General features: G+C 39.5%; 1 protein-coding gene across 1 annotated transcript in view; it reads left to right on the top strand.

Annotated features, from left to right (window-relative positions):
* The window catches only part of LOC145457903 (ras and EF-hand domain-containing protein-like), a 36,219-nt gene that overhangs the window by 15,536 nt on the left and 6,312 nt on the right, over positions 1-14,371 (top strand). Inside the window, exons 3-9 of the mRNA XM_080336197.1 lie at positions 4,876-5,059; positions 6,903-6,983; positions 7,312-7,427; positions 7,934-8,002; positions 8,664-8,783; positions 9,996-10,422; positions 11,345-11,486. Coding sequence (XP_080192323.1) covers positions 4,876-5,059; positions 6,903-6,983; positions 7,312-7,427; positions 7,934-8,002; positions 8,664-8,783; positions 9,996-10,422; positions 11,345-11,486 — 1,139 coding nt within the window. The remainder of the gene's footprint in view (positions 1-4,875; positions 5,060-6,902; positions 6,984-7,311; positions 7,428-7,933; positions 8,003-8,663; positions 8,784-9,995; positions 10,423-11,344; positions 11,487-14,371) is intronic.

Raw genomic sequence — 14,371 nt, 5'->3', positions numbered from 1 at the left:
TAAGCATGTGAATGGAAAATATATGTACAACAAGCTTGGATCGTTTCGCACTATACAGTTTTCCTGTATCATTTTCAAGAAAACCAGAAATATATCAAAAATTAGAGCTCTGCACTATTTCACAAATTTTATTAGAATTACATTATATAATTAGGCAACTAGAATTATCTAGTTGTCAAAGTATGGTAAGGGGGCTTGAGCTGTCTATAAATAAAATTTAAGAATCTTGCAATGCGCTATTGCATGGATTGTTATGCATGTGAAAATATAATTTTCATAATACTATGTATAATATACTGCAATTCACCCTGACATTTTGGTTTTAGACTAATGGCCGTATTACGAAAACAAGAATTAATTCGAGAATTGCGTAATACTCGGATAGAAACTCGGCCTACAGTAAACTCCGGTTGGTATTACGATACACAATACCAATGCCCTATAGATTACAGATCAATGACTGCATCTGTTGGGAAATGGGACAGAATATAGACTACAGAAGTCCGTGGTATATGAGGTTTACGGTCGATAAATAGGCGAGCGAGATGTACGCTTGCACCGTTTGGAAATGTGCATGTGATTATGGCAGTATTAGGCCTTTATATCATTCCCTAATAACTTCCGTGTTAGGACAAGATTCGGAAACGAAACTTTGAACAGGAAGCATATCAGACGTCATGAGGCGCACAGTAGACAAACATTGCACAGTAGCACACGTATACATGGCACAAGTATCTGACAACGAGGTCATATGGCTGTTAATAACTCCATTATTTGTCTGATCATATGGATTGTGACGTATGGAGCGGTACAAGCGGTATACTACATTGTAGTGCTATATCATGCGGGTATTGCCTAACTTACAACTCAGAATATGGGGACTGAGATGAGGCATAATCGTGCGCTATGAGCTATTGAGCAAGCAATATACAGTTCAGTGCATATAATCGTACGCTATTAGGTAGATATTGAGCAAGCAATGGTATATAAGATACAGCACAGAGTGCATGAAACAAGAAAATATGCGGTCCGTCACAACTGACTTGTAAAAACGTAGTACAAGTTCTAGTTGCGAATTTAAAAAAGATTTAGTTGTCGAACAACTACTCTGTGAATCGTGATACCGATGTTCCGCTGTGTGATGTTCTTGCAGCCATCACTAGCTCACGGTAATCACTACTAACAGCGGCGTCTTCATACTCAGGGAGGGGGTTTTGGGGGTCGAAACCCTTCCCCTTTCAAACTCGAAATCCCGTTCATTTTAAGTGCCGGTTGTATCTCGAATATTTCTTAGGTCATTCACAAATCAGCAATTCGTATTATCAGTTATTAGTTAGTTAATTGCGGATTTTTAATGTCGTTTTTTATAGTTCTAGTGGCGAGTTTTGAAAAGTTAATTGTTCCAGTTTTAGATACGCATTGGAAAACCCAATAATTAGTACAAGTCTGACAAGTGACCATGGGCTCACCCGGAATTTGATCGACAACGTATGAATCGTCAAATATTAATTTACCTCAATTCGAACGACATCAGTTTCATATCTCATCAGAGAAGGACTTTTGTATCAATGTCCTTTATCAAATCACACACTGGTGCAGTGAGGTGCAACCGAGCATAGTCCGGCTTCAATGAGAATAGTCGCTAAAATGCCAGCGGACCGTAAAAGCTATTTATCCTCAATACAAATTGACGGATTCTTTTATAGACACGATTGCAAACTAAGCAAGCAACAGTGGCGGATGCCCAGTCAACATAAGGATAAGTTACACTAATGGAAAACGACGTCGATGATAGTTTGTATAGTAAGGTGTATTTGCAAAGACGAGATAACATAATGATCTAGACCCGCCATGATCAGGAATTAGTTTCGGAGGACGTGTAGCGATGAACAGAAGGCAAAAACATTCATAATAAGGGCGGTGCTGGTATCTTGGAATGCTCAGGAATTCTCTGTTTGAGTATGCCATAACTAAAATTCCAGTAGATTCTACATTGAGAGGCCTATTTCGTTCAAGCAGGCAATAAAATATCGGTAACGCATGATAAAGTTTAAAGCAGTTAACATACGATTCTGTGCCGGTCGTGAGATTTTAAGTTTTAGCACCTCAGATGTATAGGTGACTGCGGGTGTTTTCGAAAAATTTCAGTGTGACTTGACTTAATCGAATTGGCATTTCAATCAGGTCTAGGTTTACGAAGGGCACCCACTGCGATGCGAAAGTCGTACTGCGTTGGATGGTCAGAATTTAGTGGAATATCTGTGTGAAATGTGTGAATGCATCAGGATACATCACTATTGTGTTGCCACGGTGTGTCTTTACTGTTAGGATTTAGTATATTAGTAGGTATCATATTCAACGTTATTGTTGGGTCCTCACCTCAGTGACAGCACCTCTGACCACGTCTGGAAATTACACATTGCTACGTAGTTTTGATTTGAAATACGGTTCAGTAGTTCCGCTGTGATAGCCTTGGACGTTAACGGTTGTATTGTGAAGCCCCCATAGAGGCTACTTTGTTGCTGTTTGATTATGTTGCTTGTAAAATTCTTAAGCGCGAGTAAACTGTAAATACACAATAGTTCAGGAAAGAGCTCACGGCGGGGTGAGCGGAACAAATCCGCCAAGTTGGATTTAGTGTGGATATTTTCTTTGAAAGAGTCGGGAAATATGTATCACGGTACAAACGCATCCTTGCGAGTTTAAACTAATAGAGGTCGATGATATTCCCGTTTCTATTGAATAACCCGCCCTTTCTTAAGTGTAGCCTATACATAGACCGACAAAGAGTCGTATTGCTAATGCGAGGTTTTAACACGAAATCAAGTACGTAGCGACCGACTGTATTTCGAAATGTACAGTTTATGTATATGCGTAAATGACAGTGTAGAATTTCTGTAGTGATTACGAGTGTATGCTTATTTCTTAGTTGGAAAAGCGAGACATGATCAGCAAGGTTTATGCTTTATCACCGGGACTTAATACCATGACGGCCTGATTTATTTCGGAGGTAATCGGGCGGATTATGTAATTTTGCAGGATATATAGCCTATGAAGCTGTACTTTATCCTATGCTACCGGTACACAATGTATAGCAGTCGAAGCGCATAATGTGATAACACCGAACAGGTATGTTATGAGGACATTTGGTACAAAGCTACACAGCACACACTACACATGCTAGCGAAAATGTCATATCTGTGAATTTGTCATGAATCCACAGCGTTGTCACAAAGTGCAAAGAAATAGGCACGGTCAACATAATACCAAATTATCTTTATAGTGACGTAGACCTTGCATTATATTTTAGTGACAGCATGTAAGGTACATATTTGAATTTATCACATCTTTCATGTCGTCATGACGTCATCATGAGTGATATTCGAATATTTGACTTGAATCGAAGCCAAATACTCGATTCAGAATCGAATCACTCAGATACTCGATTTTGCACAGCCCTAGATTAAGAGTGGTAGGAATTCATACGTGATTCGTCTATCAACTGTAATTTAGTATTATACACTTATACACAATAAAGAATTCTCAGCGACGCAATAATAATGTTTCTGTAAAGTAACTCAAGAAAACGGCCGATGATACCGTCGTGTTTTGACCCATCTCCGCGCTCCCTCGAAATTGAAGAGAGCCTGCAATCTAATTTGTCTTTTGTGTAGACCCCAAAGCAATTGACATTAATACCCGTGTGACTACAAAAATGGGGTATTACATTAAACTTTCTCTGCGTGCGGGCAAACAGAGCTATCGCATTCTTTACTGCCTTCACTTTCGTGCCGTGGTATACAGGGTTAGTGCTCAAACGTACATTGCACATTGCTCAACCCCATACAAGTGATCGAGCAATGCGCAAACTTGTACAAATTACTGGATTTGGAAACTATGAATATAACTAATCCAGAACTAGAACTACTGACTTTTTAAAACTTGCAATTAAAACTGAAACTATAACTACTGACTTTTCATAATCCGCAACTTTATATAGAATGAGACCTAGAACTACTCAGTTTTCAAAACCCGCAACTATTAACGACCTTTATCAATTTATACACCGCATTATATAGTGCAAACTTCTGACTTAGCCCGCCAACGTATTTCCAGCTCCTCATTCTCAGAAAAATAATTGCGAATGCGAACCTCTGGCGCAGGGGTTCCCAAGTCATTGAATGTTAACCCAGTCCTTATGACAATTTCATTCATTAACGCGGTAGAAACACATCCCCAAACTACATTACCTCACAAAATCGTAAAAATAAGTAGTTTTACCTGACAAACTGTTAAGTAGAAGTGGAAGTAATCTAAAAACATAACCACTTGCGTAAATGGCGCAAGTATTGACAAAACCTACTTGATTACTCTGAAAAAGCAGAATATATTCGTTTATGAGAAACCTTTTGCAAATTGGAATCTCTTTGTTTTATGCCAGTAGTGACCATGATGAATTTCTTTGTACGCAATTCATTTTCGTGGTGCATATGACCAACAGGTGATAAGCACATAGTATTTTGTTTCATAAACAACAAAGACAACGACCTCTCCTTATCATACAATATATGAATTATTTTCGCACAACCGAACTATTCGTAATTAATACTTGTTTCAACTGGCGCATGGAACGATGATTCGAGTACTGAAATCTGAATCGAGTATTAATTCCAATGATTCGAGTCTGAGTAGTAACAGGTGATTTTTCGAGTGCTGAAATTATACGCTCCTTGCCAACATAGGAGTTAGTTTATCACCGAGCATTATTTTGTCGATACTATTTTACACTATGCGAGGCTGCTAACCTCTATTGGCCGTCTCGCAGCACACAAAACAGCTATTTCCATCCTAGTTTGTAAACGATTCCGTTCGCAGGGCGAAAGAAACGAGTCTGAAGCAGCAGGCGGCACTGGAGGAAGAGATGGAGAGTCAAATCTTGAAAGAGAAGGAACTGCGGATTCAAGAGCGAATGCTAGCCGACGAAGAGAGTGACAATATGAAGTCGAAATACGAGCTGCAAATAGAACAACTCCAAGGAGCGATCAAAAATCTCAAAAAGGTATGGCCTGCTGTATCACTGACCTATGTTATATATCATCGATATCAATTTGGAACATTTGACGTCTCATACATCATCTATTAGATCCCGAGTCCCGACCGATTCGGTCCACCAAAAAAATCGAGTCGATAACACAACTAAACTAATCTAATTTCTGAAATTTTCCTATATTATCTTATTTTGATTATAATGTAACTTCCGGTTTTCCAAAAAACAAAATGCAACAGAACTGTATAGTGCGAAACGAGCCAAGCTGGCTGTACAGACGTTTGTCATTCTCATGCTTGTGAGTACTGTGAGTACATATGAACTGAGCTTCATTTAACTTTTTGCGAATGCAGTGATGTTGATTCCAATCTAATTTGAAAAAAAAAATGAATATACTTATAATTCTAATTCTAGTCTAGTTCTAGTCCAGATGCAGCCTTTCTAGTTTATTGCATGTCCAAAAGCATATCAATAGATGTAAAGCTGTTCCAATATATGCTGTGAAGTTCTGGAAATGCTTCTTAATCTAGAAGTCTTTCCAGTATCGTCTGAATATATCTGGAATATCGGTGGGGGTGTTATTTATCGGTTTCATTGGTATCGGCTAAAAAATCCGATATCGGTCGAGCTTTAATTATAATAACCTTATTCTTGTATTAGCATCAATACGACACAACAGTATCCATCCGAATTGGCCAGTATATACTTGCCCAAGCTCGATCCCCTTTTGCGTTTCGTAGATATTGCCCATGCTGTTTTTCTAGCGAACCTACATATGAGGCAAGGGTTCTCAGACTGTATGGGGTCCGCAAACTTCTTTCAAGGGGCCGACTAAAATGCGAGTAATTAAATCCTGGATTTACAGCAAATTCCCACTAATATGTGGATTTAGCATGATTTTACAGTTGACTGTCGTCATGATTCTGAAAGATTTGGTCGCTTTCCTGGACGTTTTGAGCAGCGACAATCATTCCCGCGAGTCATAAATTAGGGACATGCTACAACAAAGTAATAAATGATGCGTAGTACCGGACGTAGTTGGGGGCGTAGTTTGCTAATCGTGTGTATAATTGGTAGCTATCAAATTACCCGTCACAGTATAAAATTGGGTCTCTGCGGCGATGAGGAACATTGATATGCACTCTCCAACGTCGTTGTGAATTATTGCAAATGTATGTGCAATTGAATAGCATATTCATATTGAAACTCGAATATTTTGTCATACGATTGCTGATATACAATGTTCTTTCCAATTCTCTACTATAGTTGCTGACGATTACCCCTGACGAGTGTCAGCCGAAAATATTCGGGTTCATTTAATTATGAATATACAAATCAATTGTATAATGAAGTTCTGTACCTCCAAGAAGCTCTTCAAATGTATACGCATAGGCTTACGTCCACGCTGTGAGTGAACACGTTACTGTTCTGGCAACGTTTGCACGCCAAATCACCTTGGCTAAATGCAGACTGTTTTTGCATCATCCATTGAGCTTCCGCTGCTCAAATATCATAAGCCATGTAATTCCGGTCCTTGAATAATAAATGGTCTGGAATAATATTTGATATCAACGGCCGTAACAATATCAATAGTCATACCATGGTTCATGTTAGTACTGATGAATTTTCTGCTTGGAGATCCGCGACGACTAAAAAATCAAATTTAGGAAGCCCCCTAATAAATGAATTCATCCCAATGGGCCTACGGAAAACTTGAATGTGCGGATGTAATTTATCACAAATTAATCAGCTCAGCAATAGCCATTGGCAAACGCTTGACATCGGAAAATCCTTGACAGTCGATATGAGTTAATTTTACTAATACGAGCGCTAATCGGGTGCGATTCACTTGCAGGTGGACGAGAAGTTGTCTTCGGGGTCTCCGTATGAAAAAGAACTTGAAAAGATGAGGGAGAAAGTACGAAGCTTAAACCTGGTAAGCCTGCAATTCGATAACTTATTATCTCAATGACGAAAATGATTATTATCAAGTGGATTCAAAACGAAACCGCTGGCATATCGTAAAATCCTAACAGTAGCCTACTCTACGGATTGGCGATTTGACCCCATCAATTCAATCATTGAATGAGCACAAATTTTCTAGTTGAAGTACCATATCATGAAGTATCAACAAACCTGCGTGCCAAGGGAGCAACTTAGTATCGCAATTGTACTGTGTCATGTACATCTCAATTCTAGCTTTTACGATTTGTATTATAGAGCGAATAGATTGAATACGACTAAAACTCAACACATTTACGCAGGAAAACTCAACATTAAAGCAGAAATTGACGGAGGCCGAGACGAATTTGATACTCCTTCAAAATAGCATGAAGGAAATGGAACTCGCTCAGCAGGAAAAAGACATTGCAATTATGAGGTTAGTTATTCGATATCATAGGTCAGTGCAGTCCCTTTAAGCAGTGTTGGATAATCGGAAAATGTCATTTTTTCGAAATTAGATTATAATTATTATTACTGAATTTGGGAAAAAACTTGGAAATTGAAGTAGTCCGATTTTAATGGAAATACAGCTAAAATCAAATTCACTTGATATCAAATCATGATCCATTATTTTCATAAGCATGTTACTGTAAAATGTCTGTAAACCAAGCTTCCCTCGTTTCGCATTATACAATTCTCCTGAGGAATTTCGAGGAAAACCCAAAATTAGATTAGAATCCAAGAGAACATGAAAACATTTCACAAATTAGATACCAATTAGATTACAGACATATACGCTGTACTAAATAGACCAAATCTTGATATAAGGTAATGATATTCAGACATAGGGCAGCAGTGGCATTGTATGTTGTATCGTTTTTCCTGATCATTTTTGTTGAAACCGAAGCGAAGAAACGGTGACAATGATATTCTATTTGGCAGGGACGAAGAAGTCGTGGACAGAGCCAACGAAGAGAGGGAAATTATTTCGAGAGAAGTCGAAACACTTTAGTGAGTGAATGCACAGAATCTTTGATGACTTCTCGCCTCTATGCCATGGCTTTATCGAAAAGGGTTAAATTACAGTCATCGACCACTGTTATCATTTAAGTCGCGACGCTTGTAATCTTATAAAAGATATGACCATAGCGAGTAGGAGTGGTCAGTAGCGAAGTAGGCTACTTGTTCGGAGTACTCAAGCATGTTCCCCTATACTTATGCACTAAACTTACTTAAGTGGTTTTCTACTCCCTCTTCCACTTGAACAGTATTTGGGCGGAACTCTTTACTTTTTACGATTAGGATTGTGTAAAGTAGAAATCGGTTTTGGGATATAAGTTTGCATCACAATTGCAATAAGAACCGCGTGAAATAGCCTCTGTACCACGGTAAAAGACAATTGGAGCGAAGTTTGACCAAAAACAAGGTCAACCCAACGTCAAGCAACCGTGAAAACCAGTTTTCAGGCAACGGCTCGGAAAAATTACCCTCTTGTTAGTCAATCCACGATCGATCACTATTTTCCTTGAAAATCTCCTGTTTCATTGTATGTTAATGTCAGCAAGAAGTTACCCACGTTAAATGGTCGCGCAATACATTTCCCACCTCTCCAGGTTATAGATTGTACCCCACACCGACTTCAACACTTTGACACGAAATTTATCTGATACAGCTCCAGTAACCGACAGCTGATAGATACAAATGACACCCTGCGCGCGGCGTTGGAGAAGAGTATGAAGAGCGGGAAGCACAGTCGGAGGTTATATAACGGCTCCGCGGATCGTATCATTAGGTTTGTTCATGTGAAATACATCACTTCTCGATTATATTATTGATCTATAAGCATTTCTTGCACTATGCACTTTACGAGAGGCTTTACATTGGGGATGCTGTGAGTCCTTAAAAGGCTCTGGCTCGTGTAAAGGCTCTTACTTTATAAAAGATTCGCAGTGATTATGAACATCTGAATTCAAGTGACCATCCCTGAGCCCAACCGACATCGGTATTTGAGCTGATACCGATAGCACCGGTACGGGTAGTACCTTCGCGGGTAACCCCGGTACTTTCGGCAGATATTCGAAAGATATGGCATCTAGATTGAGGCGCATTTCCGAAACAGCTTAACATCCATTGCTTTGGTTGAACAATTAACATGAAATAAACTATACAGAGAGGCTGCATTTGGACATCTGTGAGCTATACGATGCCAGTATTATCTGTCCGACTGTCGCAGATTATGGCTCCCCGGTTGTCTACAACCATGCTGTGACGTCATGAAAATTGCCGAATTTTTTACCTCTCATGGCCGATACCGATATTTCTGTCAATACTCAATGTGTGATATCACCTCGATATTATCGGCGAACCGATAATCTGACAGGATCTAAACATCCCTGTTTTACATAACGATATGTGTACACTGTAGACTTTTCCCTCGGATTTCACTGGCTACTTGATAAAATTGTTAGTTTGGTTGAAAAAACGCTGCACACCAACTTTGGCTCAATTCCAACCTGTAGAAGCGAGATTCTTGCAGTAGAAAGTTTTGAATTTATCATTAAAATATTAAAAAATAAAAAGTTCAAAATTTTTCTATATAGACCCCATAAAATTGTTAGGCTGATGGTAGAGATGATGTACACCAAATTTGCTGCAATTCCAACCACTAGAAGCGAAGTTATTGCAGTAGAAAAACTTGGATTTGAATAAAATAGTATTTACGGTGACTAACTCTTTAATTATTATTTATTATAAATCATGGAATTAGAATTTTTTCTACTGCAACAACTTCGCTTCTAGGGGTTGGAATTGTGTGCAGCGTTTTTTTTAACCAACCTTACAATTTTATCAAGTAGCCAATGAAGTATGAAGAAAAAGTTTTTTTTTGAACAGCCCTAGTGTACACTGTACGTACGGTGTACAGTGCAATGTACGTGAAGACGCATGATAGTTATATCAGTCAGATACAGATAGCCCTGCAATCCCACATCTACTTTCTCCCCAGCCCTGAATTGAATCCAAGCGGCCGTTCCTCACGCACATCCATGCAAGACGTGGACGCCCTTGCAGAATGCGACCCGGGCCGTAACGGGTACGCCCACGAATTCGACAGCGGCACGGGAACGTACCGGGACGAACTGGACGACTCAGAAACAGACCAAGGAGACGACTCGTACGCGCGTAGCTACAGACGCAACAAATCAAACTCGCGACATGACAAATACAGACGCGGCAGTCACGCTAGCAGAGCTTCGAGTCAAAGGTCTCGGCGGTATCACAGGCGTGATTACAGCGATGATTTTGACGAGGACGCGACCAACGTATCGGATATTACTGACGATGAGCTGAGGGATATTTCGCATAGCTCGACGCTGTCGTCTGGTTCGAGAAGCAGGCTGAGTGCGCCTCATACCCCCGGCTCGACGAGAAAGGTGAGTGTGCAATGTGCATATTATCATTTTGACTTGTTACCAGATGTTGAAAATCTTTCACAATGCAAGCACCATCTATAAGTATCACATTAATGATGCGTTTTTGAAGTGTGAATTGAATACATCTATTATGGTCTTTTTTGCTATTGGTATGATTTAGATTGCAGCAATGTAGCGGTATATGCTGAAGTGAATGTGAATTATATAGTATATATGAAAATTCCATAACAGAGTTGTACAATGTACATGGACTGGTGACCAGCAACTCTGCATATTGACTCATTAGATTAACCGAAATATACGAAATAATGGTATAATAACGACAGCAAATCAATATAGGCCTACTTCACTTCATTACGGCTAGAGTTTGGTTTGATTTAAAACAAAAATTAATTTAAAACAAACAGGTTTAAAACAAAGTTTTTATTGTTTTCATTTTGTTTTGTCATGGTGTCACGAATTCTTAATTGTGACATCACAGTGGATTGACATTGACAATTGAAAATATAGGGTAAGTACGGCTCCTTCGACGAAAAAGTCTTCAGGCCCCTATCATAAACAGACCGAAACGTCTTCAACCAGGACTTTTATGGTCGGCGGTCAACATCGTCAAAACACCCATTCCGTCCCAAAGATCTTTATCTTCGTGCTATAACTGTTCAACCGACGACGATTTCGAGGATTCCAGCAACTCCACATCGCATACACGTCAACTTTATTGGGTCCAAATCGTCCGTAGGCTCATAATACATGTTTTTTCGAAAGTATTTACACAATTATGACATAATTTTACAAAGTCTGAATTTTTTTAAAGGCATTTTCAAAACACTGATTTACTCAGTGTTTATTAACACCGTTTGTTTTAAATGCAACCCTAACCCTAAGTACACGGCACATGAAATCCATATAACTTTTACTACAGGTTATCACGCCAGATATTACACTAGGACACAACAAGCGGATGTATAAAGTCGTCATGTGCGGGGATTCGGGAGTCGGCAAGACAAGTTTCATATACAGAGCGTGCAGGAACGAGTTTTTCAAGAAAACCAAGTCCACTCTCGGTGAGGGGATCTACCTTATTTACTCAAAACGCAGCTTTGTACTTGAGAAGGGTGTATAGCGTATTTTATAGTGATGGCTGCTAAGCTCAGCCGTTTCACCGGACGCCCTAAAGGTAAACACGTCAAGACGTATATATGACGTATGAAGTATGTACTGTCTGTATATACCACGCATACATGAAATTTGCTTATGATCCAAAAATCACTCCCGACTTGAGTATTTAGGGTGGAGCCCAATTTCTCTGCTGAGTGGCGATTCTCTACTCAGTAACGATTTTATTACTCAACTCACGCCAAAAAGTATACTCACACTTAAATGCGTCCACATCGGCACTCAAATCTAAGTCAGCGCACCAGCAGACTTAAGTGTCAATTTTCACGGTCGAGCAGCCAACTGCAGGCAATATCCGCCAAATACCGGAGTACCGGTACTGTCGTATACAGGTACACTATTTCGTGATGTGAGGTTCTGCTGAGCGAATGACATCAGTGGCACTTGGACGAATGTTGTGTTTATAATTGTATATGTAATTATCTTCTGAACCCTTTCGACTTCTTGTCGTACGGCATCGCGGTATACCGGAGCGGTAACTTCTGCAATCTCAATGCGCTAGCATCCCCCGCCGTCGCCATTTTTACGGCGACAAAAAAGCCCAGAAAAATACCCGACGAAACAAAGCACTCACAAGGAATGGAAAGAACTAGAAAGGGCCGTGGCTTCAAAAAGATCAACATCAAATAGAACTGTGACATCGGGCACTCTAGGCCGAGGTGGATGTCAGTATAAAAAGAAAGATCGCAACTGCGTGTCGTTCGATATCCTCATATCTGTTCATTACACCGCATATTGTGTCTTATCGCATTCTACAATGTGTGTGACTTGTTCAGATGAAAAATATAACTTAACGATTATTATTAATATTACACATGCTCTTCCCACAATTAAATAGACGAAGCATCTTGAACAGACCCCTAGCATGAACCTCGATCAGCTGATAGAGTTCCTGCAAGTGCATGGTAATATCAGTGCTGTGTTGGGATGGAGTCGCTATACCTTCAAGCCAATTTAGACGATAGCAGCAATAAGCTATTGGAAACAAGAAATACTGAATATTTAAGCGAGAAAATATCTGGGTATTTCGGGAAGTTGAATGGTAGAGGAGCAAAGTGAATGGTTCAAAGAGAATTAGAAAGAAATCCTGAAAATATGGTAATTTTTCAATTTGTTCTCACGATATAGATGGATTCTTTAGTTCTTTCAGGCTTGCACTTACGTGTTCGCCTGCTGTGAAACTTATCTTCATAAATTTCGAATGGGTTTGTAGCGTCTTGCAAATATACTTCTGTGGGGCATAGGAACGTTCCGGGTATCTTCAAGGATTTATATATTTCAATTGGGTCATCTTCAAAGAGTGTGGATCAGCTGAGGGCATTCATTGCATTTAGATAAATCAGTGAGAACTGCGTCTACTTTGTAGGTCAGTGACGAAATGGGGACGACAGCGTCGTGTTGTCATGACAAAATCGCTCACGCGTGTCCGGTCGAAGGCAAAAAAAAATCTGGCAACGCTATCTCGGAAAACGACGCCTGGAAATCGATACTTAACTGAGCAGAGAGAATTGGCGCGCACTCAACGCTGAGTACCAATCGATTTTTAGTTGAGTGGAGATTCGCATTTAAGCAGTACTTAGTTGAGGAAAAGAATTGGGCTCCACCCTTAATCGAGGTTACATCCTCAAGCACACCTATTATACACTATAGATCAGTGTTTAATAACCGCTGCTATTGTGCTCTTAGCAAGGGCTCTAAACTCAGACTTGGTCAATTAAATGGTCCTAGTTGTGTAATCAGAATAATTAGAGAGAATGCCGGTAATCTAATTCAAATCTAATTTGTGAAATGTTTTATTCTCTTATTTTAATTCTAATCTTAGTCTAATCTAATCATAGTTTTACTGCAAATGCTACAGGGGAACTGTATAATGCGAAACGAGTCAAGCTTGCTGTAGAGCAGAGGTCTCAAACACGCGGCCCGCCAGATCATTTTGTGCGGCCCGCGACGACATTTTAAATTTTCAATAATTTTACAATATATAAGTGGTACATATATCTTTTCAGGTTTTAAAGTGAAAATTCGCTCTTAAATTGATCCGAAAGCCTGGAACTTTTCATTAGACTTCACTATCCGCGTCCATATGCAGTAGAAGTTTCACTATTTCGCCACATTTCCAATTCATGATGATAAACCCTGACCCTTAGACGATAGCCGTTTACAGCACTATGCTTAAACGATTCGTGACTGAAATTTGTGAGTTAGACTTGGACGCGACTTTTAATAGAATTACTCCTACTCGGGCTGACTCAATGGCCAAATGAAAATGACCCGAGTGGACACGTAGTCATGAGAATAGTAGTAGACCAGAAGGTCGCAGCATGGTACTTCGCTTACTAAGCAAGTAGTTATTGCAACCATTGGCAATCTATTAGTTACATCTTGGGTCGCTGAATCATGTTATTAGGCTACTTAAAGGTATTGAGTGCCGTAGTGCTACGCTCCAAGATGTAACAACAATGGGCTGTTCGGTGTTCCGTCATTTCTATACCTATGACACATTCATTATTATATTTATATTGTTCTTTTTCCGCTCTATATTCGAAGGTAATTGACCAGCTTAATAACCCACTTATCAGGAGTATACCCGAATCCTTGATTGGGCTACACTGCTGAACCCCAAATGCTGTGATTTCAGATCAATCTCTATTATTATAATAAATATCAATCTGTTAAATTCACAATCTTCATAGTAGCTGCAAAATTATAACGTGATAGCTTTTATGATAACATTATATATTTTTCCGCTCACATGGCTTCTACATCTTATAAT

This window comes from Botryllus schlosseri, chromosome 15 (assembly GCF_051294905.1).
Source record: "Botryllus schlosseri isolate E-star chromosome 15, Bs_hap1, whole genome shotgun sequence".
In the NCBI taxonomy this organism is placed as follows: Eukaryota; Metazoa; Chordata; class Ascidiacea; order Stolidobranchia; family Styelidae; genus Botryllus; species Botryllus schlosseri.
This window is presented reverse-complemented; position numbering and strand designations above follow the sequence as displayed.